Genomic DNA, 25,383 nt, shown 5'->3' with positions numbered 1-25,383 from the left:
ATCCTCACTTTTGCAGAGATATGGTATCAGGAATTTAAAACAAGAATCATCACATGATTCTCAAAGAGATTTAATTCAGAATGAGTTGGAGATATTATGATCTGGTTGGAGCTGACATCCCGTGGCTTTGCACCAAGCTGACAATTCACGTTAGATCTGGGTTGCACTGAAATGTCTGGCCGAGATGAACACAAACCTGGCATAAAGAAATGCAGCTTCCATCTCCTGTGTTTCCCTTAATCAAAGGTTTTTATATCAATAGATTTAAGCAAATAGGATTAATCTTGAGAAGCATTGCTTTTAATCCGCAAATAGTTTTTTGTTAATTCTACAAGGAAAGGATGAACTTGGGAAGATATTAGTTTTTGTGTTGCATCAAAACTTCTAAAAATACACTCAAATTCTTTACAACTGTAAACACACACAGAGCAAGAGCCTCTGAAATTGTTGCTGTTGGTGAGCAACGATGGACAAAGTAGAGACTGAATTGAGCTCACAGTGAAGAACAATAATACCTTAGAAAGAAACCACACTTTGTATAGAATAATTTTGCTGAAGAAAAAAAATTACCGTCAGATATGCTTTATTTAAGGATACTGAGGTGAAGAAAGTGACCCACAAATGGAAAAAAAAAAATACTATTTTACACTCATTTCTCTTGTGTAAAGTAGATCTGACTCCCTCCATGCCCCATTGGAAAAACTATTCAACTGCCCTGGTTTTACCAGAAGATTTCTCAGAAAACTACAGAAATATTAGGAATTAAGAAATAAAAGGGCAACAAAAAAGCTTTTTTTGGACCACATTTTCTCCTTTGCTTTGATCTAACCCTTTTTAAAGCAAACTGCAACATGCAATCCTAGTAGAAAACTCATGAGGTTGCAGGGGCTTGAGCTCCGATTAATATCACCTGCCGTAAACACCCCAAGTGTTCAAAGTCTTGTAGCAAAGTCCTCCATCTCTGTTACAGGCTTCTGAGCATTAGAAGGCTGTTTTCAAAACTGAACTCAAATTAATTTCACTTATCAGAAGAAAAAAGACAAAGCTACAACAAAATCGGATACCCTGCTTTTTTTCCCTAGGTTCAGTCAAGCTTAAAAAAAAAGTGAGAAAGCCCTCCACCTTTAGGTGTCACTCACAGTATTGCTTACAATTTGTCTGACGTTTCAGTCCCTCTCCTGATTACAGAGCACAGGCTGAACTGGGGAAAGAAATGCAATTTAGAGTCTGTAGCTGCAGTCTTGATACCATGGCAAGGTCTTGACAAACAGCACTACACGAGCTCTGCTTCATCACAGGGTTTTAATCTGTACCCTGTCACTCACCCTCTGGCATGCAGAGACCTGGTGTCAGTCCGCAAGATTAGAAGAATATTTAGGAGGCAGAATGCAATTTGGGAATGACAAATGCTGCCACTGTTTTACACACAGTTCGTGAAGCTGTCGGTGCACAACCTAGTTGGCCACCTACTGAAGAAAGGGGATCTCAGGTTAAATTCTAACTCCTCCTCTGCATTTACACATTGCTTTAATCCATCCGCTCTCCTACACAGGACAGTGACAATTTCAGCTGCAGCTGCCAACAAGCAGGATCAGTACGACTCAGCTAGGAAATCTCAACATACGTATTTCTCAAGCTGTTAGGCTATTCTTCCTGAGCAGATTCAGAAATAAATTAAAAAAAAAGAAAGACTTAAGCAAGATGGTATGCCAGAAGGCATTATTACAAAATAGCTATGAGATTTCTTCTTTGAAAGATTTAGAGCGAAAGAAATGCAGCAAGAAAGCGGTAAGACAGCACACGGATAGACAATTGACATGAGACTCCCTGGCTGTACTCACTGGAGTTACTCTTTTCAATGTAATGTAGCATCTGAGAGCATCAGCGCCCAGCGCATGCTGCACTGCGTTCCCTGCATGCTGCCAAAACCCCCAGCAACACACCCCACTGCTGCACTCAGCTCAATCCCTGCCCTGGTGCTTTCCTAGCAAAACACAGGACAAGTAGACAATTCTTTCTGGCTGACATAAAGGAGGATGTGGAGGATGTACAGGGAAGAAGCAGGTAATAACCTGAATTCACACAATCATGACCAGTGGCTCAGGACACTGGGCAGCCAACTCAAACTGGAAAGCACTGATGTGTGCACACAACCACAGCAGCACCTACATGCAGAGTGCAGGGCTTAGATAACTTTGCAGTGAGTAATCCCCATTTGATCCCAAATAACATAGTCCTTCACTTGACAATCCCAGCTTCTAAGGGTATTTTTCTTTTGTTATAAAAAAAAGATGAAGAGGAGGAGCATCTGCTTTGTAAAAGTACACAAGGTAGCTCATTTCTGCTGCACCATTCTTAATAGGCACAGCACACAAATTTGGCAATGGACTTCAGCTGCTTCATGCCACTCCTGTGATCATGTTGTCCAGCTGTAAGCTTCCAACATGAAATAGTTACTGAAAGATTGTTTCAGCATTTTTAATGACTTGTGTCTTGCCTCTACCTCCCACCAAGATCATACTCATCAACAGCTGGGATCAGATTTTTTTTTTTTTTTTTGCTCACTGCAGAGTCATTCTGGCTGTAAGATACACTTAAGGCATGAATCATGAAGAAATGCGTGGGCTATAATCACCCTCCACATTTGTGGCTCATTTTTCCAATCAAGTTGAGAATTTCTGCAGTCCTGGGCCATAAGGAACAAAACTAATTTCTCTCCTCAAATGACTTCATGAAGTTGTCACAAGGTTGCAAGGCATGGGCTCTCCAGCCAGCTAGCTCTCTTATCTTACTGACCAGAAGTCTACAGAAACTTGCTATACTTAAAAAAAAAAAAAAAAAAAAAAAAAAAAAAAGACCTTTAGGAGTCCAAACAAAACACACACTGAAGACAGTTATGGACTTTTTCATGTCCTCTTGATGTTTAACATACTACTGAAATACAGGCATTGTGAATCTGGTATGCAACAACACAGCTTTCGCATAACAGAACTTCCAGTATCTTTCTGTTTGGGAACAAAAAGTGGGTAACAGACAAAGGTACGCCTCAAACGTGTGTGCTCCTAAGGGTTACAGCTTTAGACTAGATGCCCCACGTAACGTTGGCTTGATATTAAAACACAGAACATGGTACAGATATAAACCTGCATGTCCTGACTAATCTAGGGCTTACAGGTACTTCAAAACAGTGTGTTATCATTGCCAAACAGCACCACAGTGGTTCTGCGGAGAAGTCGAATTTGCCTATCAGGGTCTACCATTTATAATAAATAATATTAAAACATTTACTAACTGTTTACTAATATATACTAATACTTACCAATGTTGGTTCTTACGGACACTGAACATTAATTTTTCAAACTCTGTTCTTGTGTACATACATTTTAAAATTTCAAGGGGCTTTAATACCTCTCCTGTACTTGAGGTAGTTAGGTACAGCTAGTCTTTCCTGACTGCCATTTTGTTGCACACAAATTTCATGAATTCGTTATGGCATCAAAAACGATGACTATGCAACGCTGCAGGTTTGTTCAGAGCAGCACCCCATCCCACATACTCGGCTGTGGTTTGCACAGTGATACAAGGAGGTACGCATGCCAGTGTCTTGACATCTGGCTCTTTACAGACTTTTTGCGATCACACTGAACAGGCATTCTGCGAGCACTGGCTCCGGGTAGAGCTGCTCATACAGGCTTCCCATCTCCACGTGCATGACTCTGGATCTGCTAAAGATGGTATTTGAAAAGGACCGCTGCCAGCATTCACCAAGCAGCTCTACAAACTAACTGTTCTGTGTCAGCGCAATTTGAGTGCGTGGAATAGTTTCAGAGGGCTGTGTTTTTATGAGCAAATACTAGTTTGGTTGCATTAAAAGATGTGACATCAATAAGGTGAGCAAGAGTATATGAAAAACCGGTTTATCTGAATGGATTAATAGATTCAGTACTATGTTATGACATCAAATACTTTTTGCATCTACCAAGTTTTATTCTTCACAGGACAGAGCTAAAACAACACATTGCAGGCTGTTATTTCAAGGAGCAGAGGAAGCAAGCTTTTTGCTGTCTGGTAAATATTAGCAGATTACTCACATTAGCAAACTGAAAATTAAAAGTTCTCCAGTTTTACAATTCCTTTGGTTTTAGTGGAAAGATAACATCAGTATCAACTGCCTGTAAAACACTGCAACTGTCTTTCCGTGTTACCTTGCATATGCAGAACTATCTTAGCTTCCTCATGACTGACAATCAGCTTCTAAAGAGACCTAAAGGCAAGGTACCAGGTTTTTTCGTAACTTATAAATACAACCATTTTACCTGGTGGTTTAGATCACCAGTTTAAAGAATGTGGTAAAAATTAGAAATATCCATCTCATCACTGCAACAGAGAAACTACTGCCAGTTATTTGGAACATCACAGATAATCCAGACTTGTACAGAGACCCTCAGCAGAGCCAGGAAGTGTCATTCACAAACAAAACCAATATGACATCATCACACACTTAATTGCTTGCCAGTGACAAGGTCAACTTTGTTTGTATAACTGTCAAGTATCATACTGTTTGTGTGCATGAACTGATACTGCCACTCCAGGACCCACAATCACTCGATTTGGCAGTTATATTGAAAACAAACTTATTACTATACAATTTTAATTATTTTTGAAAAATACTGGATTTTATGATTATATCTATTTTTTGAAAAGAACTGCTGTAAATTCCTTGGCCGGTCTGCAGGCCACAGATGCCATTCTGGTTTCAAAAGCATTGTCCTTAACAAGTGTTGACTGTTGGTCAAGTGACTTTTTGAGGAATTAAAAGTGATCTGCCTCAATTCACAGAACTTTTGGGTCAGAGAATCACAGTTTTGGGTAATATTCATTTGAGATTTTCTTCTGGCATGTTTCAACAGAGAGAGCCTGTCCTAATTTTAGTCAGGGTATTAAATGAACCCTCCACAAACAGACCTCCAGATTAACAGCACTAACCAAGGAGCAAATATTTCGTCTTCTTTTTCCTGCAAAGCAAGGATCTACTCAAAGTTCTTATAAAACCAAAATGAGAAGGCACTTTCAGAGCAGCACCTACGAAGTCCCTCCAGCTTCAGTATGGTTCTGGAATAACAACTATTGCAGTTGCAGGCCCGGCACACAGCATGGCTGGCAGTATCTACTGCTACCTTGTTTGTACTAATGTTTCTATTTAGAATTCCCCACTTGATGAAAAGCAAGTCAGAAGAATTCAAGGTAAAAGTTTCCTGTGACAGTAAGAGATACAAGGGCATAGATCTACCTACATGCTGGGTTTCATACTTTTATCAAACTTAAGATTTTAACTGATTTTTGTCTATACCTGAGGTAGATAAACAAGCGTTTTGTTGAAGAGGCTGTCTTTTTTGAGGTTGCATTCAAACTTTTAAACATATGCAGGGTGCTCACACCTGACCTGAAGTTAGCCAGGCAATGCAAGGTTTGTTCAGTTGTCTGTGAGAACAAGGTCAGCTGTAACTCATGAGGAATGAAAAAAAGGTACCCAAGAGGGCTTCCAAGGAAGATCACCCTTTACCTCGATGCTTTTAAGAAAACAGGAATTCAACAATCAGCCTGAAATAACTGAATAAAACAGTTTAAAAAAAAAATGTTGAAGGTCAATGAGCAGAGCAAATGAAATATTATCTACTTAGATTGTTATTAGCTACTAACAGTACAGATTGCAAGTATGAGGACGTAAAGCTCTGAATACCTGTTTTAAAAGCATGTAAACAGTATGTCACAGAGAAAAAAACATGCTCAGTACACACCCCTCCCAATTTAACCTTGAGAAAGTGAATCACCTAATGACAATATACAGTGGCAGAATGTTCAAATGTGGCTTTGAGCCCATTTATTGCATTCATATTTACTTTAGGGAATTGCATTAGTCTATTCATTTCTTGTGATAGTAAATTGCTCAGATACCAAGTGAGGTATTGCCTTCAACACTGTACCTCCTGAAGACAGTCTTTAATTCACCTTCATCTTTCCCTGTCAGGGGGAACCATTCTGCCTTAAATACGAGCTAATGCAAAAAAGTACTACATAACCACTAGCTATCACAAAGGAAGGGAGATGAAATCAACAAAACGAACTAGCATGCTCCAAAAGAACAATCACTACTGTCCAAAAAAGCCAAGACATTATGAAAGGTAGTCTTCAAAAGAAAAAAAGTTTTGGAGCTCAAGCAAATTACAGGAAAGAAGTTAACACAGTTCTTAGAAAAGTCTGTCCCTGTTTATTCATACCCATCAAGTCAATGGAAAATAACGATAACAAATAGTTCAACATGTTCTATTCAATTTCCTTCTTCTCTATGCTTTTTAATTCAATGCAAATTCTTTCCACTCCTGTTTGTCTCAAAACTAACAAAATGACAGGCTTTCTTGGGGGAAGACAGGGGAAGGAAGAAACAGAGTTGCTGAAGTATTGTAAGAAAGGACACCAGGAAACAAAAAGCACATGCTGCAGATAGACAACAGATTTCCAAGAAAAGTACAATTCTTGTACCACTGTTGCTAGAGAAGAGAGTTTTAATGTGGCACTTCCAAGAGCTAAAGACTTAGCGTGTGGCTTACGAGATCACAGTTTTTCAGGTTTCTACCCAAATTTATTTTTATCTTGTCATGCACAAACCAAAATGTGTAGCCCTTCATTTTTAAGCAAATATGCAGGCACATTCTTGATATAAAAGGAATCTAAAATGTTCTCTCCTTGGGTCATATTTGGGGCCAGATTTGAGCTGGCAGGTTGGTATTATCTGGTCAACTAAAATACTTGCTCAATGAGACCTTCAGAATTCTTGGAAAATTTATTTTAACTTTGGAAGCCTGATTTTAAAGACTAAATAAAGTACTGCTTTTGTTAATTTAATTCAGGAGAACAATAAGCAGGGGTCACCTTTTTGAAGGGTGCTCCATTTGAAGGCAAACAGTAAGGAGCAGCAAAACCATTCTAAATCTTTGCTTAATCGCTAAGAACCAAGAGCAATTGGCAACTGGATCAAAAGTGCTGACCAACTATTCTCACTTGTTCTTTTCTTTTGCCTCCTTTTCTCACAATCTGTAGGGAACAGCAGGCATTCAGAGCTTGAACTGCACATTTGGAAGAAATCAGACACGAGTTTGACAGTCAAGAAAGAGTAAAACTTCATTTTCTGAGGTGGTGAATGCTGGGAACAAGCACAATAGACAGCAAAATCAGCCAGAGATGCAGCAAAAAGTATGAGTGCACTTTAGAGCATATTGTTTATAGGCTTTATGATTACACTATTTCTATGGGACACTGATGTGCAAATAAGGATTGAGAGATCCCTTACTTTTTTTAAAGGAAAAGGAATCAAAACCTATTCAACATTGGGTTTTATACGCTGCTGTCACCCGTCCTACTTTCAGAGGTTGTTCCAGAGAACAAGAAGCACTAGGAGACCCGTTACAAAGCAGATACGTTGGTAATTTTGACCCAATGTCAACATCTAGAGCTTAGAAAACTCTGCGTTCCTCTGACCTGCACTGGGACCAAAACACACTGACAAGGCAGAGAGGGAACCTCCTCTTATTACTACAGTAATCAGTTGCAGAAAGAAATAAAACTTCACAAAAGTCTTATTGAGCATAATACCATGAAGCTGACTTGGAGTGTGACTCTTCTGTGATGAATTAGTCACTACAAGAGCTGGCAAGTTCATTGTACTTTAATTGCTGTCGCTGCAACAGTAGGGTTAATACCTGGCATGACAACTGATCTATCTCTTTGAAAGTCTATGATTATTCTCTCAGAACCAACAAAGAAAGGTGTTTTTGTTAGAATTACAGAATTTTAGCATGTCTTCCTATCTGTCAGTTATCTTCTCAAACACCAATGTACCAATCTGCACCATTTATGATTTAGTTTGTTTCTTTTCTATATAACCTCTTTGCATTGTGCTTATGCAAAGAGTTATAACTCAGGTATTTTGGTCATGAAGCTCAGCTCTGTAAAAAAAATAATTGTAAGAATCAACATTCAGGGAGGAATATTTTTCAGGCCCCAGAACGAGTATGCAGTTTTAAACATTTGAGTCAGTTCTGAACCAGGGACCTTCAATAACATTCTTCCAACCACCCATAACAGTAATATCACCACAGCTTTTATTTCAAACTGTATACGCAGTGTTTGCCTTTTCAGTAACAGTCTTATTTTACACCTGTGTTAATGCAGAAACCTTTTCTCACCTTCAACGTGGCAGCCAAGCTGGCCATGTGTTCATTCAGAGTGCTCTCCGACTCCTTGTAAGTCAGGCAGGTGAACTGATATTCCTCTGGATCAAAGGCATCTGCTCCCTGCTGCTCCACGTCGTTAGCTACCCCATCATAATAATCCTCAATATCCCCAGGATCCTCATCCTCTTCCTCCTCCTCGCAATTAGGGTCATAATCCTCTTCATTGCTGTCAGAGCCCTGGCTGTTCATGTCCACGGACATCTTAATGCCCTGTCAAACTGCAGACCAGGAAAGCAATTGCAGCTTCTTTTTCTCCTCCAAACTTTATCGTTCTTTTGATTTCATCTGAGCTCTGTCTCCTAGGGGTGGAAAAAACAATTTTTTTCTGTTGCCTAAGAAACTGTTAAGAGGCACCACGTCAACATCATACAGGTGATCAAACAGCCAGGAACAGACTGACCCAACGGCTAAAGAAAATTCTGCTGTGCAGGTCCGTGGTTTGGATCCACTGTGACTCATCCTGCAAAGCCAAGTCTGCTCTTACAGGCGAAGTCTAAAACCTTGGAGACTGGTTTATTATATTGTATCCTAGCCCCTAGTGTGGGCCCCGAGACTTTGGACATTTGGAAAGTGGTTCCCTAATCTTCACTACAGAGAAGTTGTATCTTTTTAGAGATACAACTACATTTATGACATTAAGTTTTTACCAACAGCCTGAAGTGCTGCAGAAAAGCATTGTATCTGTTTCACCAACAGGAAAAACCACAACCCCCTTAACTATGACCACAGTAGCTAGAAAGGCAACCTGTGATACCCTGAACTAGTCCATATTGCTTCAGAACCACAGCCATTAAGTGGGACTTCAGAAAATAAGACAAGCAAATGGATCTCTCACATTGATCAAATTTAACAGTCTTCAATACCATCTCAAAAGAAATGGTGAAACTAGTAAATCCCTTTAAGTAGGTTCTGCTGGATGTGACATGGCTTGGGCCTTACATGTGAGGGGGGAGGAAATAAAAGAAATTCTCTAATTTTATTACCTTATCAATATACACTTATTACCTTCTCAATATAGAAAGTTATGCTCAAGTGTTGACAGCTGCTATGCAAGAAGAATCAGAACAGTCTTTTTTTTTTTTCCAGATTCTCACTGGTATTAGAAAATTCACATATTTAACTCTACTTACCAGAACTACAGAGCTTCTGCTTGTGTAACTAAACCAGCACGAACTCAAGTTCTAAGAGGTTCAGCAGTACAGCATGTATCAACCTTGAATTATGATCATCTCATATTTAGTCAAAAATTTCCATTTAACCAAATAAATTCATTTCAAGAGAGAATATATTAAATACAAAAGACTTAAAACAATGCCGCAACCAAATTTTACATATAAAAACATATACATAAAATCAAAGCTGTATTTTCCACAAGCAGAATGTGTTGGGTTTGTTACACATTTGCATTACTATGTTAGCTCTGTTACTCAAATATATTCCCACAGTATCACAATTTGTAGCTGCTGGGGAAACCATAATCAAGCTTTGAGAATCCTGACTTTAGAGCATAGGAAATCTCAACCATAAATTTTCATTATTCTTCCTCAAGTTGGTTGTTTTCTGTTTTCAATAACCTGACCAGGCAGCACAGAATAACCAGGAAGAGATGTGATGTACAATTAATTTGAGGGGCTGCAGTGATTTCTGCAGATACAAACCTCCAGTGAGAGAGGATGAAGGCTAGGAGCTAATTATATTATCCCTTGAATTCTGGTCTCCATTCCTTTCATTTGCCTCTTGATTCCTTAGCTATCCACAACATAAGTAACACACAAATATTTTATAGCACTGCTTCCCATAGAACTTCAGTGGAACAGAGGCACTGCCTCTCCATATGGGAAGGAGACAGATGTGAAATCTAATTTGACAGACGCAAGGCAAACCTATATTGTCCCTCCCTCTACCCTGAGTTAATCATTCAGTTCTGGGCTTAATCTGTATTGACAATGACGTCTTGCATAAAAGTAGCAATGGATCTTTACCTGTTAAACCTTATGTTAAAGGAATAACTTATTTGAGAATCTAAAACCATTCCTACAATGATATTAATAGCCTAGTATGCAACAGCTTTGTTCAGCCAACCTCAGAGCATCACAAAGCCCGAGCAAGTTTCACCAGTCAGGAAACTTCTCAAACTCACTCAGATCATCCCACGCTCTAGAGACAGCAAATGGACCCAGTGTTTTGCTGTTTTTTTTTTTCTTCTCTTCCCTCCTATCTCAACACATAGTGAGTCCAGTCCAAGCAATGAGATGTTTTTAGGTATCCGAGTAGAATAATGGGCCTGCCTGGTACTTCAGCATTTACATACCAGTCGCTGGGGAAGAGGCTCAGCAGAGCTGTTTCTCTGTGCCACTAACACACTTATTTGAACAAACAGAGGGACTGTTTGCACAGGCAAATGGGATACATCAAGCAGAAAACAGTCTGCAGACTGGATGACTTGTGTGACTCCTGCCACAACATTCTTGGAAAGAGCTCACTTCCAGCGTAATTGAACATCAGAGAGACAGGTGTGAAGAGAGGAAGACTAAGGCATGAGGTCTGTGGACGAAGCAAAGCAGGGCGCTAGGAAAATGAGGAACAGAACTCGCCTCACCTAATGCTCGGCCTAATGTCCTTATGACCCAATGCTGAGCTCTCTGAATACAAACTAAGACAAGACACAGCTAATACTTGATAATGCTAGTTTTTAAGACAATAAAGATGTTAAGCTCAAAAGAGAGGGTCAAAAACCCAAAGAGTATTTAGATTAAATACTTAACATAATCCAAAAAATCAGATTATAAAATTTTAAACCTTATTTAGATTGCTTTCCTACCCAAGGGAGGATGAAGTCCTCCTTTACCGCCTCCATCCAAGATACTCCCTCATCTTCACTACCACTGATACAATTTAATCCCCTCTCCCTGCAGGAGCTCATAAACACATCCCCCCCCCCACGCTCTGCCGCGTATCAGCTCCACGGAGATGCCCTCTTGCTGACTCCTGCTTGGCAACACCAATTCTTATTAACACCATCAGTCTGTCTCTGACCTCACCACCATTAGACACAGTAAATTACATTATCCCACCTCGTTTCTTGTCATACTACATCATTCTTTCCCTATCTCTTGCCCTCTGTATCTGCCTCTGTAGTATTTCTCTAGTAAATGCTTTGTAGGATACTACTACTTTTTCTGTTGATATTTCACAGCGATTTGAGATGGCTTTGTCTTCTTTCACTTCTTTATCGATAATTCTGAAATAAAGTCTAACTCAAGTCTACCTCCTGAACTACTTATCCATGTAAACTTCAAATGGGCTGACTCTCTCTTCTCTGCAGCCATCTACGACCCCAACTCCACACTTGCTATCGCTGTTAATCGCATCTTTGTCAATGTCACTCAAACCTGTAATCCGCAGATCATCTTCAATTGCTTCTTCACACACGCAGCACGCATACCTTGCCATTTCTTCCTCCACTGAGTATTTTGATAGGATTTTTTCATCCCAAGAGTGAGAAACTAGAAACAACATCCCCCATCCTTTCCACCACAGATGACTCTGCAGAGACCTCCTTGCAGCCATATCACACATCCCCCGTGAATCTACACGCTCTCCTCCCACTTCCCAGTCTTTGTTCAGACTATCACGACTGCCTCGTCCTTCCCAACTCCTCTAAGCCATTTCACTCTTGTACTTTCTAATCCACCACCACTTTTAACAAGTTATTTTACACATACTTAATCAAGCCTTCCTTCCACTGGAACAGAAAGGAACCCAGTCCATTTAAGTTACCTCAGGTCCGTTTCTTTTGTAATGTACGGGAGCCTAAATCCTGCGCTTGTCCCACACAGCCAGAAGGGCATATTTGTAAGAAGAAAACCCAGGAAAACTGGGGGAGAGAAGGGAGCTGTGGAGGTGGCTGTCCGAACGGTGGCGGGGCGAGCAGGGAGCCCCAGCATAGCCCACTCGCCGCCCGTACCGAGTGCCGGTCTGAGAGCTCACGGTCTCCTCTGCTCCCCCGGGCAGCCAGACCTCGGCACCGGCTCCAGGGCTGAGCGCCAAACTGAGTCGAAGTTACAGAGAAGCGGCACCGCGTCCCTCACGCCGGACTCGCTCCGTCCCGGGACCTGCCCCGCCGTCCGGGCCCGCACCGCCTCCCGCTGAGGGACGCGGGCCCGGCAGGCGGCAGCGGCGGCGCTCACCGGGCGCCCCCGGCTCCCCGCCACAGCAGGACGGCGCGGCACAGGCCGCCCCACCGGGAGTCCCCCCCGCCTCCCCCCCCCGCAGCGTGGCCCGAGCGCCCCCCGCACTTACCGGGCGCCGCAGAGCGCGGCCGGGCGGCAGAGGCAGGGAGCGGCGCCCCGGGCTCCTCCTGCCGGGCCGCCACTGCCTGCACGCCGGAAGCACCGGCCTTCGCGTGGCGTCACTTCCGCCGGGCGGGGCCAGAGCCGGAGCCGCCGCCGGGCTGGGCCGGGCCACTGCGCCGGGCTAGGGGGAGGGGAGGCAACGGAACCGCTGGGGGCGGGACGGGTGGGCGGGCCAGCGGCGCGGGATCGCCCCAGGGTACCAGTTCAGCACCCTCTGGAGGCGCTGGTGGCCCAGCCTCGGCCGGTGACAGCGCTCGATGACAGCGCCGAGCACCGCGGCAGGGGAAGGGGCCGCCGCCACCGCACCACCGCGGGCGGGGGCCGCCACTATCCCGGCCTGCCCCACGCTCACCTCCCCCAGTATCCCGGCGTGCCGTGCGGCCCGGCACTGGGGTAAAGGTCGCGGGGCGGAGGGGGCGGCACTGGCTCGGCGGGGACGCAGCGCCCCGGCCCCGTTCTTCACCCGCCGCTGCCACCATGGCGAAGCAGCCGCAGCCCATCAGCCCCGTGAAGAACTTCTTCGCTGGCGGCTTCGGGGGCGTCTGCCTGGTGTTCGTGGGGCACCCGCTGGACACCATCAAGGTGAGGCGGCAGCGCGGGGCCCGGTGCTCGGTGCCGTCCGGTCCGCGGTAGCGGGAGGGAGGACTACGCTTCCCGGCGAGCACTGCGCGAGGAGCAGCAAGGCTTCCCGGCGGGGAGGCGGGCTGTGGCGGGAGACTACACGCCCCGGCGGGCACCGCGGGGGAGACAACACTTCCCGGTGGGCACTGCGGGGGGCGGGGCCTAACGTCCCGGCGTGCATCGTGGGGCGCCCCCTGCCGGCGTGGCGGCCGCCGGGTCCCGTCAGCGGCCGGTTTGTAGTAAAAATCATAAAAACGGCGTCGATGTTCCTGGCGGCCCCGGTCACCCCCGTGGTCCTGGGCCAGAGGCAGGCCGGGGGTGACCGGGGCGGTGAAACCAGGGTCCAGAAGGAGAGTATGCCCACGCGTTCGGTGTGTCGGGAAGCTGAGCAGTGACGCTGCGTTAGCTATGAGGTGTTGAGGTGGGGTTATTATCCTGACGTCATCCCAGCAATTAATCAGTTAAATACATTAGCTGTTAAATGAAAGACATTAAAATTCAGTCTCTTCTGCGAAGGGCCAAAATGATGTTAATCTCTCCACCAATATCATAAAGTCCGGTCACAAAACTTACTCCGTAACAGTCGTATAGAGGTGTTCTCTGAATCAAAGTTTAGACAGTAATACTTAATACAACAACCTTTTCCTATCCTGTCTTACTAGGTCCGACTGCAAACCCAGCCTAAGCCGCAGCCCGGTCAGCCTCCGCTCTATTCTGGGACCTTCGACTGCTTCAGAAAGACTCTTGTTGGAGAGGTACGGTGTTAGCATGTCATCTGCAACGCCTGCCAAAAATATCGGTTGTGCCCGTAGGTTGCAGGAGTGGAATCGTGTGGGAATGTTGCCTCCCAGAGATGATACAATTCTTGGGTTATCAGTTGAATTGATTCTAATTAAGATTGTTAAGCAGATTATAAAACTTGGGGGATACTTAGCATTCACGTACTCCAGGTGCGTGTCTTGTTTTGTTAAGAAATGCTTTTTGGTTTGAAATAGCATGATATTAATATCTGAAGTTAGAGACTGGAGTGAATGTTGGCAGTTGTTTGCTGGCTTTGTGGTTGTAGTTGGAATCTTGTTGTCTTTGGTATTTGGAGTTGTCTTTGGAAATCCCAAAACAGGGATCAAAATGACTTTTGTTGATACAAACAGTACTTTTACTTTCTTCTATAATGTGCTATGCCATCTATGAGACAGCAGAGGAGCATTAATTAACAGATTTTTTTTTTTTTTGAGAACAGAGGGTCAATTATAGTAGTTTTGTTCAATCTTCTTCAGAAGGTGGACAGTGGGTTTCACTGCTGAAGCAGCCATATCATGTGATTGAACTATAGCCTATTTTGTTTTTAGAAAGGCACACAGCCTTGGTTTAAAGACTTTACATGACATAGAATCCAGTTTTCTACTTCATAGGTTTTCTCAGCAGCTCTTTGCCATTTGGAAACAATGGCTATGAAGCCCAGCTGTTTGTTTACTAGTCTGAAGTCTAATTTCTAACCACTGGATCTTGTTAGGTAACTCTGTTCAATGAAAGATCTGCCTCATATCTGAAATCTGCTTTCATTATGGTATTAACAGGTTGTTATATAACCAAAGGAAATCTTGCTTCCCTAGTCTCTCCCACAAAGCGCTGAAATGCTTTGCTAGCTCTGAATCCCTTGTGGTTTTTAACACCCCTGCTGAAGCACGGACGTCAGAGCCGAACCATAATAATAGCCTCGTGATGTGAAGTTCAAAAGTAATGCTGCCTCTCTACTCCTACTCAATACTCATCAGTTTCTATAAAGAAAAGTATTAAACCTCTCTGCCAAGGCCTTTTGTTTCCCAGTGCTCATGGGAGGGTTGAGCAGGAGTGTCTGATCTTTGTCAGCCAGATACAATTTCATTACAGAGTCAGTTGTGCCTGTAAGCGTACAGACGTGTACTGGGGTACACTGATTTATTTGGGGGGGAAGGAAGGGCTGGATGGACCAGCAAATATTTAATTTGTGCATCTAGCCTTCATCTGGAAAGATAACTCTCCTTTTTATTAGAAAAAGTTCAGTTCAAAGGCAAGATACATGAAATAAATGCTACTGCTGGGGTCTGCATTAGAATTTTTCATCTGCTCAGGCTGATGAAGGGAAACATCAGGAATGTAAAGTTGTATGGTGAAAAAGTTTTGACTTGGGGAAGGAAAGAAAAAAAATATTCTTTTGAACTCATTCCAAATTGAGTTTGTGTGGGCAGTGAAGTAGTTCAGGTTAGTCTCCCTGGCTCTTCCTTTATCTAAAGAGTGAATTCAATTCAGCGTTCTCAGACTCAGTGTCAGGATTTTACACTGTTGCATTTGATGACCTGTTGATAAAGCACTTGTGTGTTTTTGTATGTATCTGAGAGAATAATTTTGACGTGATCTATTAGGACTATTATTCAGGTGGCTTTTAACTTAACTTCCTCATACTTGAGATGTAAGTACAGGTTGAACAGCATTGGAACAAAAGGGTATAGGTGGGGCCAGTGTTTTCCAGGAAGGATAGCTTTGCTCTGCAACAGGCCCTGAGCCTCAGCTAAGCACATATAATTGCAAATGAACAATAGACCCTGTTATTCCTCTGATTAATTTGACCGTCTGACTGATACTTTCCTGTATTGTAGCCTTTTGCTTCTCAATAAGTTGAAATGTGTGCAAAGTCTATGTAAAACGTAATAATTCCTGTGATAACGTTTCTTACAGGGAGTCCGAGGCTTATATAGAGGAATGGCAGCTCCTATTATCGGAGTGACACCTATGTTTGCTGTGTGCTTCTTTGGATTTGGCTTGGGAAAAAGACTCCAACAGACAAAACCTGATGACATTTTGACGTGAGTTTCTGAGTTAATCAGACAGTTGGGAAAGGCACCCTAAGGCTCTTGCAGCCTGCTTTATTGCCGTACATTGAGTTGTGGTGTAAATTTGTCTCTTCTCCTAGTTATAAATATAGTTCTAAAAAAATAAAACACTGGTGTGTTTTAATGCTTCTGGAAGCGTGGGACTGATGGCACAGGCTAAAAACAGACAGCATGTGGGCAGGTGCTATGCAATTCCCTTTCTACGCAAGAGCGAGCTATTAAGGAACAATTCCGTTTTAGATGAGTACAGTGCGAGTTACATAATGATTGCCTGCCAACGGTTTTGCTCTTAACAGAAACTATGGGAGAAATAAATTCATGGTCAAGCAGTTTTGACAACGTTCACAGTCCTGATTCGCTTTTCCTTGTTAGTTGTGACTCTTGCTGTGTCCTTATGTTAGGATATAATAATAGCCATAGAAATGTTTTATTATTAATTTCTGAAAAGAGGTGTTTATGAGCTGCCCTCCTCTCAGGCATGTCTAACCTGGAAAAGAGATGGGAAGCTATGAAAACTTTGTGTGGTTTTCTACAAGCTAACTTCGTGCATGAAGAAAGCCCCCCACCCATAAAGTAGTCCCTTGACTTCTTTGCCAAGTTGTGATTTATAGCTCTACAGGAACAGAACTGTAGCTTAGCAACATTTTATTCTATTATTTGTGGAATACATAGGAGCTCTGTCAGAAAGCAGGAGTCCATTGTGTTGAGCCAAGCGTGGTGGGGTGGGGAGGTGGGGTTTCTGTCAGAGCCTTACCTGCGCAGGGGCTGCTGTACAGCACTAGCCGCTGCTGTGAAATGGAGTGAGCTCCCTCTGCTCAGAGGGAAGCAGTGCCGAGATGCTGGGGCACTCCATTTTACCGCGGTAGTGTCCTCATGCAGACAAGGCTGAAGAGTAAGACAAGGGAAACAATAAGGAGTGGAGAATACAAGGAAACAAATGGGCTTATTTCCAGCAGCCTTATCACCTCAGTGCCTTGTGTTTTATACACATCATACCAAAGGGAAGTTTTAAGGAGCAAGCTGGAGCAGGGCAGCGTAGTTTTTTGAGTCTTTACACAGAACTCCTCCCTAGCAGAGCTGTGAGAGAGAAAGAGCAAAGGTCAACAAATGGTGGAACTGTCGTTGTGCCCAACTGTGCTGTACCTTGGGTGCAGACTTTACACGGTAAGATACAGTGTGCCTGGGATGTGAGGTCCAAAAAGAAGGGTTGGACTCTTAGCGCCATGGTTATGGGTCTAGAGGCAGGCAGGATGGCAGTGGTTCTCTGTGTTGATTTTTTTTTTTTTAAGGGAAGTTTTGGAAGGAAAGAGATGGAAAGAAACTTGAGGAGCCTGTTCTATCTTTTCTGGGGATGAATAATCCCAAAGTGAGTTAGAAAACTCAAAGCTTAGTTTGAGCAGGAGGTGAGTGGTGAGGGATGTCTGGAAGACTTAGTGGGAATTTAAGAGCAAAGAAAGATGTAAGAATTGGAAAAACTGAATAGAATGCCATCTCTTGGGCAAGTGGAGGGAAGTGAGAGGTGTGGAGTTTAATTAATTGGAGATATTGGGTCATCTTGCTTGGGAAGGTAGCAGGATGTTGGATGTAAAAATGAGTTTGTGATGGAGAAACTCAGTCTGTTAAAGGGATTTTTGTCATGGAGACTTTGCCGCTTGAAAGCAGGTGCAGAATGTGTGCGATGATGGCAGGTTGATAGGACAGACTTGACAATGGCAGAGGCTGAAGGAGTGAGGGACTGAGAGATTACAGCTCCTGGCTGCACAAGCAGGAATATATGTGGAAGCTGGGGTCACTGAGAAGAGTGTGAGAGGCTGGAGGAGGAAAGGACTGTTGAGCATAAAAAAGAATGAGAAATGCTGTAGCAAAAAATGCAGGTACAAGGAATATTAGCAAATACAATGGATGTGAAGAGCTGAGTTATGGTTGCTGTGGGAACCAGGGCTTTCAATCCTAGAGATCCTAAATGTTTAGCTGTAATTATGCACTGATGAGGAGCTTCTGCACTGATCAAAAGCAGTGGATGTATTTCTAGTTCCACTGTCAGCCTTGTGCGGAACAGCATGATCTGGTGATACAGGGGTTTTTCTGCCCTTCGTTTCCTGTGTACTGTGTTGTGTTAGGGTCTCTTCTGTTTCCTCGGGGCAGATATCCTCAGCTGTTTGCTGCTGGCATGTTGTCAGGAGTGTTCACAACAGTAATCATGGCTCCAGGAGAAAGAATCAAGTGCCTTTTACAGGTAAGGCATTGGATGGTGGTGATGGGAATTTAATTTTAGGGGTCTTGTCTTTCCATGCCAGGAACTTCTTTGGTTAGTGCATTTACCCTGTTCTGTTTTTTGACAGGACTGAGACAACTGTCATGTAATGCAACTGTGTCACAAAGAAGCATTATACAAACTCGCCATGCCAGTATAAGTTCATACAGCATTCATTGCTCTATTCATTTTACAGAGCACAAGCCTGTGGCATTATATGAGGCATCGGTGGATGCCTCAGTCCACTTCAGAGTATGGAAAAGTCCAGTTTTTCAGAATGAAACTTCTTTTTTTTAAAAAAAAGCCAAACTACCAGATCATAAAACTCTTTCTAGTATAAAGATTTTCTGTTACCTTGACAACTTCCCAATACATAACTAAGGAATGCATTTCAAAATACATGAAATAGTTTTCTAATGTTTGGGTGACTGTTAGCTCTACACCTCCTCCAGGGTTTTTAAAGTATTGTGGGAAAATGTAAACCTGAACAAATGAAAATAACATCTTTAGCAGAGGTGGGATGCTTTGCTCATTTCCAACTCTGTTGAACTCTGTTAGTATGGTGATAGGTGGTCATGTGTTAGTTCTGACAGAGGTGATATTATCACAGAAGCTTTTATACACATAGAAATTGTTTGAATTTCACTATTTGAAGGCTACTTTTTGTCAGTGCAAGTGTAGAATTACCTATGACTTCAGTTGTTTCAAACTTACACTGGGGAAAAATAAGGGAGAATCTAGCTGCTGCATGGAACGGTAAACATATCCTCAGCTTGAATGGGAGAGCGCTGTTTGAGGAAGTGACGTAGAAGTTTCATACGCAGGAGGGCCTGTGGAACGAGTATGTGCTCTTTCCTCTCTGGAAACACACATGTGGCTTTCTAACTCTTAACTGAATGATTGTTCACCAGCCAGAAACCTTCACCAGTCAGAAACTATCACTTTAATCCTTCAGATCCAGGCAGCTACGGGTGAAACTAAATACAGTGGCTCTTTGGACTGTGCAAAACAGCTGTACCGCGAGGCTGGGATTCGTGGCGTGTACAAGGGGACAGTGCTCACCCTCATGCGAGGTAACTGATGGAGACGTTCTGATGCTTCTTCTGCATGGGGTACTTTAAGATAAGGAGCCTGACACAGCGTCATAGATCTCACTGTCCGTTTAGCCAACTGGAGATGCTGTGTCACCCTTTTTTCTGTTTTTTTTTTTGCAGTCTGCAGAGCCACTCCAGTGCCTCAAAGGGACTGAGAAATAAACATGAGATTCTCAGTGAGTGAGGAAGAGATTAGATGACAAGGATCAGAGGGATATAGGAAGTAATTAAGATCTGAGAAGCCAAGAGGAATGAGAGACTTCAGGAGAGGAGCAGAGAGAACAAAGAGAAAAGAAAAATACAGAAGTGGGCTTTTTTTCTTTTCTTTTTTCTTTCCTATTTTTTTCCTTCCTTGGGAGAAGGATTGTGGCTGTCTGTGACTGTTGCTGTATAATGCTGACTGCTTTAAAAGATGTGATTACAGCAGTTATACTTTCTACCCGCTTGAGTGTGGGTTATTTTGGACTGGGATGTCATGACCTCTCTCACAACAACAACAAGGATGTCAACACCCCTCTCACAGTATCTGTCGTGCTAGACACTGAATCCTTTATGTGTTTCAGTACTTTCTCCTTTGAAAAGCTTTAGATTGTTCCCTGCACTGGGGCCATGTTTTCCAAGCATATGCTGAAATTTCTGTGTTTTTATATCTCCGTTTAGGAATTTGTTCTATGCTCTGCTTCTCCTAGTAGTGTCACAGCTAGCAATGTAACTCTGGTGGTGTCCCTAGCCAGAGGCTGGTTCTCCGGTTCAGGCATGAGCTAAGAGTGGGCTGCGGGAATATCTTTACAAAATGCATTAATTACAAAAAAAAACCACCCAAAAAAACCCCCCAAAAAACCCCAGAACAAAATAGAACCATTAGAACAAATAGCGTGAAAAACTCTTGAAGTTCCTGAACTATTCTGATCTGCTTTGCAGTAATTAAGAAAGCTTAGAGCTGTCTCATCATTAGCCTAACGGCCAGCGGGCAGGTTATAGTCTGATTTGAAAGGCTGCTGACAGAAGTGCTTGAGAACAGATATTCTCCCAGTTCTTGCCTTTAGCACCTCTGTCCCTGGGAAAGTTCAGGCTCCTCTGTCTAGAGCAACAGAAGATTTTGTTTGTAGAGGAGGTTCAGAAAAGGAATCTGAATGTACTTAGTGGTGTTGCTGAGCTGGCACGGGGCTGCTGTGCCTCTAGGCTTCATTTCGTTTCCCACTACTCACAGTCTTTGTTGTTTACCCACTAGACGTCCCAGCCAGCGGAATGTACTTCATGACGTACGAATGGCTGAAGAACATTCTGACCCCTGAGGGAAAGAGGTTAGTGAAATCTCACAGTCATCATTTTCTGGACTTCCCAGACACTGCTGATTAATCTCCCCAGTTATGAAGAGATTTAGAGCAGTATCCTCAAAACAAATTTTTTTTAAAAAAAAGGTCACTTGTTTTGTGACTTGAGCTGTTTTAGTCTGGGGTTAACTGACAATTAAAATAGTATTCTGAGTTTCTCTCAGATTTTCACCTTGGATCTTATTAGCCAAGTAAAGAATACTTAAAGTAGGTCTCTTTGCTTCCACCCCTGTGCGTGCACAAGAGCTGGGGGGGGTTTGTTGTTGGGGTTTTTTTGTGGTGTGGGGGTTTTTGGGGGTTGGTTGGTTTTTTGGGGGTTGTGGGGTTGTTTGGTTTTTTTTTTTTTTCTAAAGATTTGAACCGTTAGGGTGGAGTTAGTACATTTTGCCCCCAGGACTCGGATTCTGGCAGTCTTGCTCAGATACTGCACTGTCTGCATCTGCAGCATTGTGCTGCCTTCTGGCTGTCAGCCAGGCTGCCTCTTTCGTTGTCACGTTAGTCATAACAGATGAGTTTTTACTGTTTCCTTTCTTTTATTTTTTTCCTTTTTTTCTTTTTCCTCCCACCCCAATCCTGCCACAGTGTGAGTGACCTCAGTGCACCTAGGATCCTCTTTGCTGGGGGCCTGGCTGGGATCTTCAACTGGGCAGTTGCCATTCCACCAGACGTGCTGAAATCCCGTTTCCAGACTGGTGAGTTGCATGCCAGCTTGTCACAGCCACACTCAGTGCGATGCTCCTGGGGATGGGCAAGGCCGCGATGGAAGATGTCATCTGAGCATGGCATCTGGCAGGCAGCATGTCTTGAGCACTGCTTGAGACAAGAACATGAAAACCCCAAGTGTGTTCCTAACTTTTTAGTTGGTTTCCTCACAAATTTTTGGCAAACCAGGCTGCACTTCTGTGTTTCTGCTTCCCTGCTAATATGATGATCCTGATTTGAGATACTTGTTTTGAAACCTAAGCATAGAAGTCATAATAATAGAACAGCTTGTCATGGCTGTTTTATTACAAATGTAATTCTTTGAGAGGTTTTGTTATTTCAGTGTCATAGTTGTATAAATTGTAGCCTGTGCTATCTGAAATTTATAGTAACTGGACATGCCTTGCTGGGAGCATCGCTTTTAGACTAGCAGATCTGCTCTGAATTATCTGTGGCCTAGTTATAGTGAGGATGGCCCCAGGTCTTGACCTTCAGGGAAGTTTGACAGGTTTTTTGTTGGTTTCTCTGGGAGTCCTACTCAATGAATATTTTTGTTAAGGCTCCTCGTATTCTCTGTCTGTGGACTTAGCTCTCTGCTGTACAGTAACCGTTTTTTTGAGTCATGGATCATGATAATCTAGTGCAGGAAACTTCCTTTTCTCTGAATAATGGCTGCTGTGGTTGTTTGATATCGTACCAAGGGCTGAGCGTGAAATACATCACAGCTTTGCATCTCTATTCTGCTGAGCCAATCCCCGATGCTGCTGTATAGATGATGTGCTTTAATGGTGGTTCTGTTTAACTGGGTTGGTTTGTGGAGTACTTGTTTGGACAGCTGGCAGAGGCAGTACTTTCCAGAGCAGTGTCAGGAGAAGGAAGAACTTGTTCTTTGAATAAAATAACTCTTTAAAAACACCTAAGCAAATCTGTGTAATATCAGCATTAAAACAGCCTGTGCTTTTTCACTTGAAGTTTGTTGCTTTTCTTGGCTGGGGCATGTGATAGGATCATTTTCTGTTTCTTATAAACAAGCCATCAATTTTTATATCTGACCTTCCTGTTTCCTAATTGCAGCTCTTGGGAGAGCTGTGATCAGTGGCACAAGTAACAGCTCAGACGTCCAACCCTGACAAAAGTTATTCTCCTTTCTTCCCTGCCCCCTCAATGTCTTGATTAGGTAAATTCTTTGTGGTGATGGTGAGCACTTACCTTCTGTTTACCGAGTCTTTAGTAAGGTGTCTTTTTTTGTTTGCTTGCTTTTGACTGAAATAGATAATTTCCCCAAGCAGATGTTTTCACAACGTAGCTTCAGCAATGCTTGGGTTCTGGTGTCACTGGATAGTATAGCAATATGAACCCGTTGAAAATCCCGGGCTGTTACATATACCACATCCTTCAGCATTTGTGACTGCCATGCGTTTTAGCTAACGTATTTTGTATCCCTTTCAGCTCCTCCAGGAAAATACCCAAATGGCTTTAGAGATGTGCTGAGAGAACTTATCAGAGAGGAAGGAGTTGCATCTCTGTATAAGGGCTTCACGGCTGTAATGATCAGGGCATTTCCAGCTAATGCGGTAAGTAAATTGCAATTCCAGATGGGCTTTGGGGACCTGGCCGCTCACAGTGAATATTTGCAGTCTGTAGAGGAGATGACTGGCTGCTTCTCTTGTACCATTTCAGTGAGACTCTTGTCACTGCAGGTACTTTTGGCTGTTGGTGTCCAGGTTCTAAAAATGCACCTTAATCTAGGGGGAACACCAAGTAAACCTTCCTTTGACGCTTTGCATGAAAGCCCTTTGTTAATTCATTCAGATAGCATTTCTGGTCTGATTGTACATCCACCAGTGGAAGACAGAAATGGGTGGATAAGTTTGGACTGGCTTCTTCAATAATGAGTCTAACAGAGTAGAAGGTCTGCCTTTGCGTGGAGGGATGTAGTAGAATTCTTGCGTCTGGTTTAAGACCTTTTTTTGTTCTCTTCCTCCTTCCACATCAGCCACGTCAGGTGTTTATAGTGCTGTATTTCAAAAACCTTGTTTGGGATAGGGTTTTAGAATCCTTATTTGTTCTGTATGTTCTCTTTTCCAGGCATGTTTTCTTGGTTTTGAAGTTGCCATGAAGTTTCTTAACTGGATCGCACCAGGTCTATGAAGACTAGGACGTCTTTGGAAATTAGAGAGAAGGAAGAGAGTGCAAGTCTGCCTCAAAGGAATAAATGAATGATCACTTGAAGTTTCAGGAATGATTGCTTGCCTAATACCTTTTGGCCTTCCTCACGTTCTTTAGGTGGTGCTATGTGCCGTTCAGAAGTGTAAGCTGAAGCTCTGAGATGGAGTTGATGAGGAGTTAGAGGTGATACACTTTGTCTTCTGAGCTGATGTACCACAGCAGTACTGCTGCTAACAGACAGCTGTCACTATTACACACACTACCTTAAGTACTTCCTCATGGAAGAAGGGGACACTTCTTAAAATGTAATTCTTTGTTTACTGAAGAAACATGTAGCTATTAATGCTGAAAAACTTCCTTAAAATAATTGTTTGGCAGTGTGTACTTAACTCTCAGGGCATGAGTTAGCAGCTGCACATACTAGTATCTACAAGCAATGTCAGATAGCATTCTCATCTCTTGTAGTTTTTTAGTTGTGGCTATTTCTATGTTGACAGTGGCTTTAATCTTATACGCGTGTAATGCAGCACAGGACTAAGCAGAGGGGGCCAGAGCTATGTTTCAGTGGGTTGAGAGGTATTACAGATACCGTATCAGGTCCTGCACACTGATCTTTTCTGTGGAACTAGGAGGAGATATGAATTATGCTTAACATTTGTACTGAGCTTCACTGTGGCAGCCAGTGGGGAAATGTGTTTGATTAACCTGAACTTTTCTCTGAAATCCCTTCCTGTCCCACTGAAGATATCTCAAATGCGATTGCAAAAGTACAGTGTGGTTCACAGCAACCCACGACAGATTTGATTCATCACATGCTGTGTCCTGGGGTTCAATCCCTGACCTGAGAAAATTAACAGGACTTCCAAGAACTCACTTTCTCTGACACGAGGGGGATACGTGAAGGAGACACTGGCTCTGCAGTCTTGTCTAACTTTATTCTTGCTCCTGTTCCTCAGTTTAATCACTTTCTCTTTATATTATTAAACATAATCACATTTTCATTTGAGAAATGAGTAATGCTAAGAAGCAAAATGCAACTTTAACTTCTTTTGGTTTTGATGCAGTGTTACTGGAACTCAATAAAGCTAGCTGCTGCTTGGCTAGAATGCGTGCTTCAGTTCACTTACTTTTTTGCGTGGTCGTGCATGGTTAGGTTTGCAAAAGTTTTCCAATTCTTAATTCTGAGATGGATTGGGAAGTAAGTTGTGCCGTGCTGTCTTTAATTGTTAACCCCTCGCCTTTTGGATTCCTGGCTGTCCGACACGAGCCGTGGAAATGAATGTTCTGCACTTCCCATGTTTGTCATACAAGCCCTGTTAGGCGCTGTGTTGTGGCCGCAGCTGTATAAAGCCAGACACTGAGTAACACATCTTGCCTGTGGAAGGTCTCCTACCATTAGGAGACAATCTTCACCTGGTCTTCCCACAGGCAGGGTCAGCCCTAAATACCTTCCACCCAAAGGTGCTGCAGAAGCCATGAATCGCACTTTCCCTCCCAGTTCTTTGGAAGGAGCAGAAGGGAACCTGCCTTCCCCAGAGTCCACCTCTTGTGTGTTACAGGGTGGGCTAGCCCCTGGTGTGGGAAAATCTCAGCTGCTTGGAGCTGCCTCCGTGCCCTTGCTGCCGCCTCACCTGCCATGGACCTTCCCTGTTCCTTGCTGCTTGGTAACCTGCTGCTGCCTCTGCTTCTCAAA

The 25,383-nt window shown here is 43.2% G+C and overlaps 2 protein-coding genes across 7 annotated transcripts in view; one reads left to right on the top strand and one right to left on the bottom strand.

Annotated features, from left to right (window-relative positions):
- The window catches only part of ARIH2 (ariadne RBR E3 ubiquitin protein ligase 2), a 34,901-nt gene extending 22,182 nt beyond the window's left edge, over positions 1–12,719 (bottom strand). The window contains exons 1-2 of one of the 6 annotated variants that reach the window (XR_008578758.1): positions 12,594–12,719; positions 8,244–8,590 (exon numbers count right to left, since the gene is read on the bottom strand). Coding sequence is in view for 4 of the 6 variants with exons in the window: in XM_054837634.1 (XP_054693609.1) it covers positions 8,244–8,492 (249 nt within the window). In the remaining 2 variants the exon portion in view is untranslated. Of the gene's footprint in view, positions 1–2,635; positions 2,805–8,243; positions 8,591–11,683; positions 11,891–12,071; positions 12,248–12,593 lie in introns of those variants that run through there. The other 5 variants (XR_008578757.1, XM_054837634.1, XM_054837635.1 and 2 more) reach the window with 5 other exon arrangements.
- A 47-nt stretch (positions 12,720–12,766) lies between these two features.
- SLC25A20 (solute carrier family 25 member 20) lies at positions 12,767–24,796 on the top strand. The gene is made up of 9 exons (XM_054837639.1): positions 12,767–13,228; positions 13,930–14,022; positions 15,983–16,110; positions 18,283–18,373; positions 19,347–19,464; positions 20,717–20,789; positions 21,402–21,511; positions 22,971–23,095; positions 23,610–24,796. Exons 1-9 carry the CDS (start codon positions 13,124–13,126, stop codon positions 23,670–23,672), a joined length of 906 nt encoding a protein of 301 aa, XP_054693614.1. The 5' UTR covers positions 12,767–13,123; the 3' UTR covers positions 23,673–24,796.
- The last annotated feature ends 587 nt before the right edge of the window (positions 24,797–25,383 follow it).

Source organism: Grus americana, chromosome 11, assembly GCF_028858705.1.
Source record: "Grus americana isolate bGruAme1 chromosome 11, bGruAme1.mat, whole genome shotgun sequence".
Lineage (NCBI taxonomy): Eukaryota > Metazoa > Chordata > Aves > Gruiformes > Gruidae > Grus > Grus americana.
The sequence above is the reverse complement of the archived record's forward strand: the minus strand, read 5'-3'. Positions and strand labels throughout refer to the sequence as shown.

Excerpts from the sequence above, each read along its gene's own strand:
- SLC25A20 (XM_054837639.1), top strand. The coding sequence starts at position 13,124 with ATGGCGAAGCAGCCGCAGCCCATCAGCCCCGTGAAGAACTTCTTCGCT. Across the intron at positions 16,111-18,282 it reads AAACCTGATGACATTTTGAC|ATATCCTCAGCTGTTTGCTG; the intron begins GTGAGTTTCTGA and ends TCCTCGGGGCAG. Across the intron at positions 18,374-19,346 it reads GAATCAAGTGCCTTTTACAG|ATCCAGGCAGCTACGGGTGA; the intron begins GTAAGGCATTGG and ends TTAATCCTTCAG.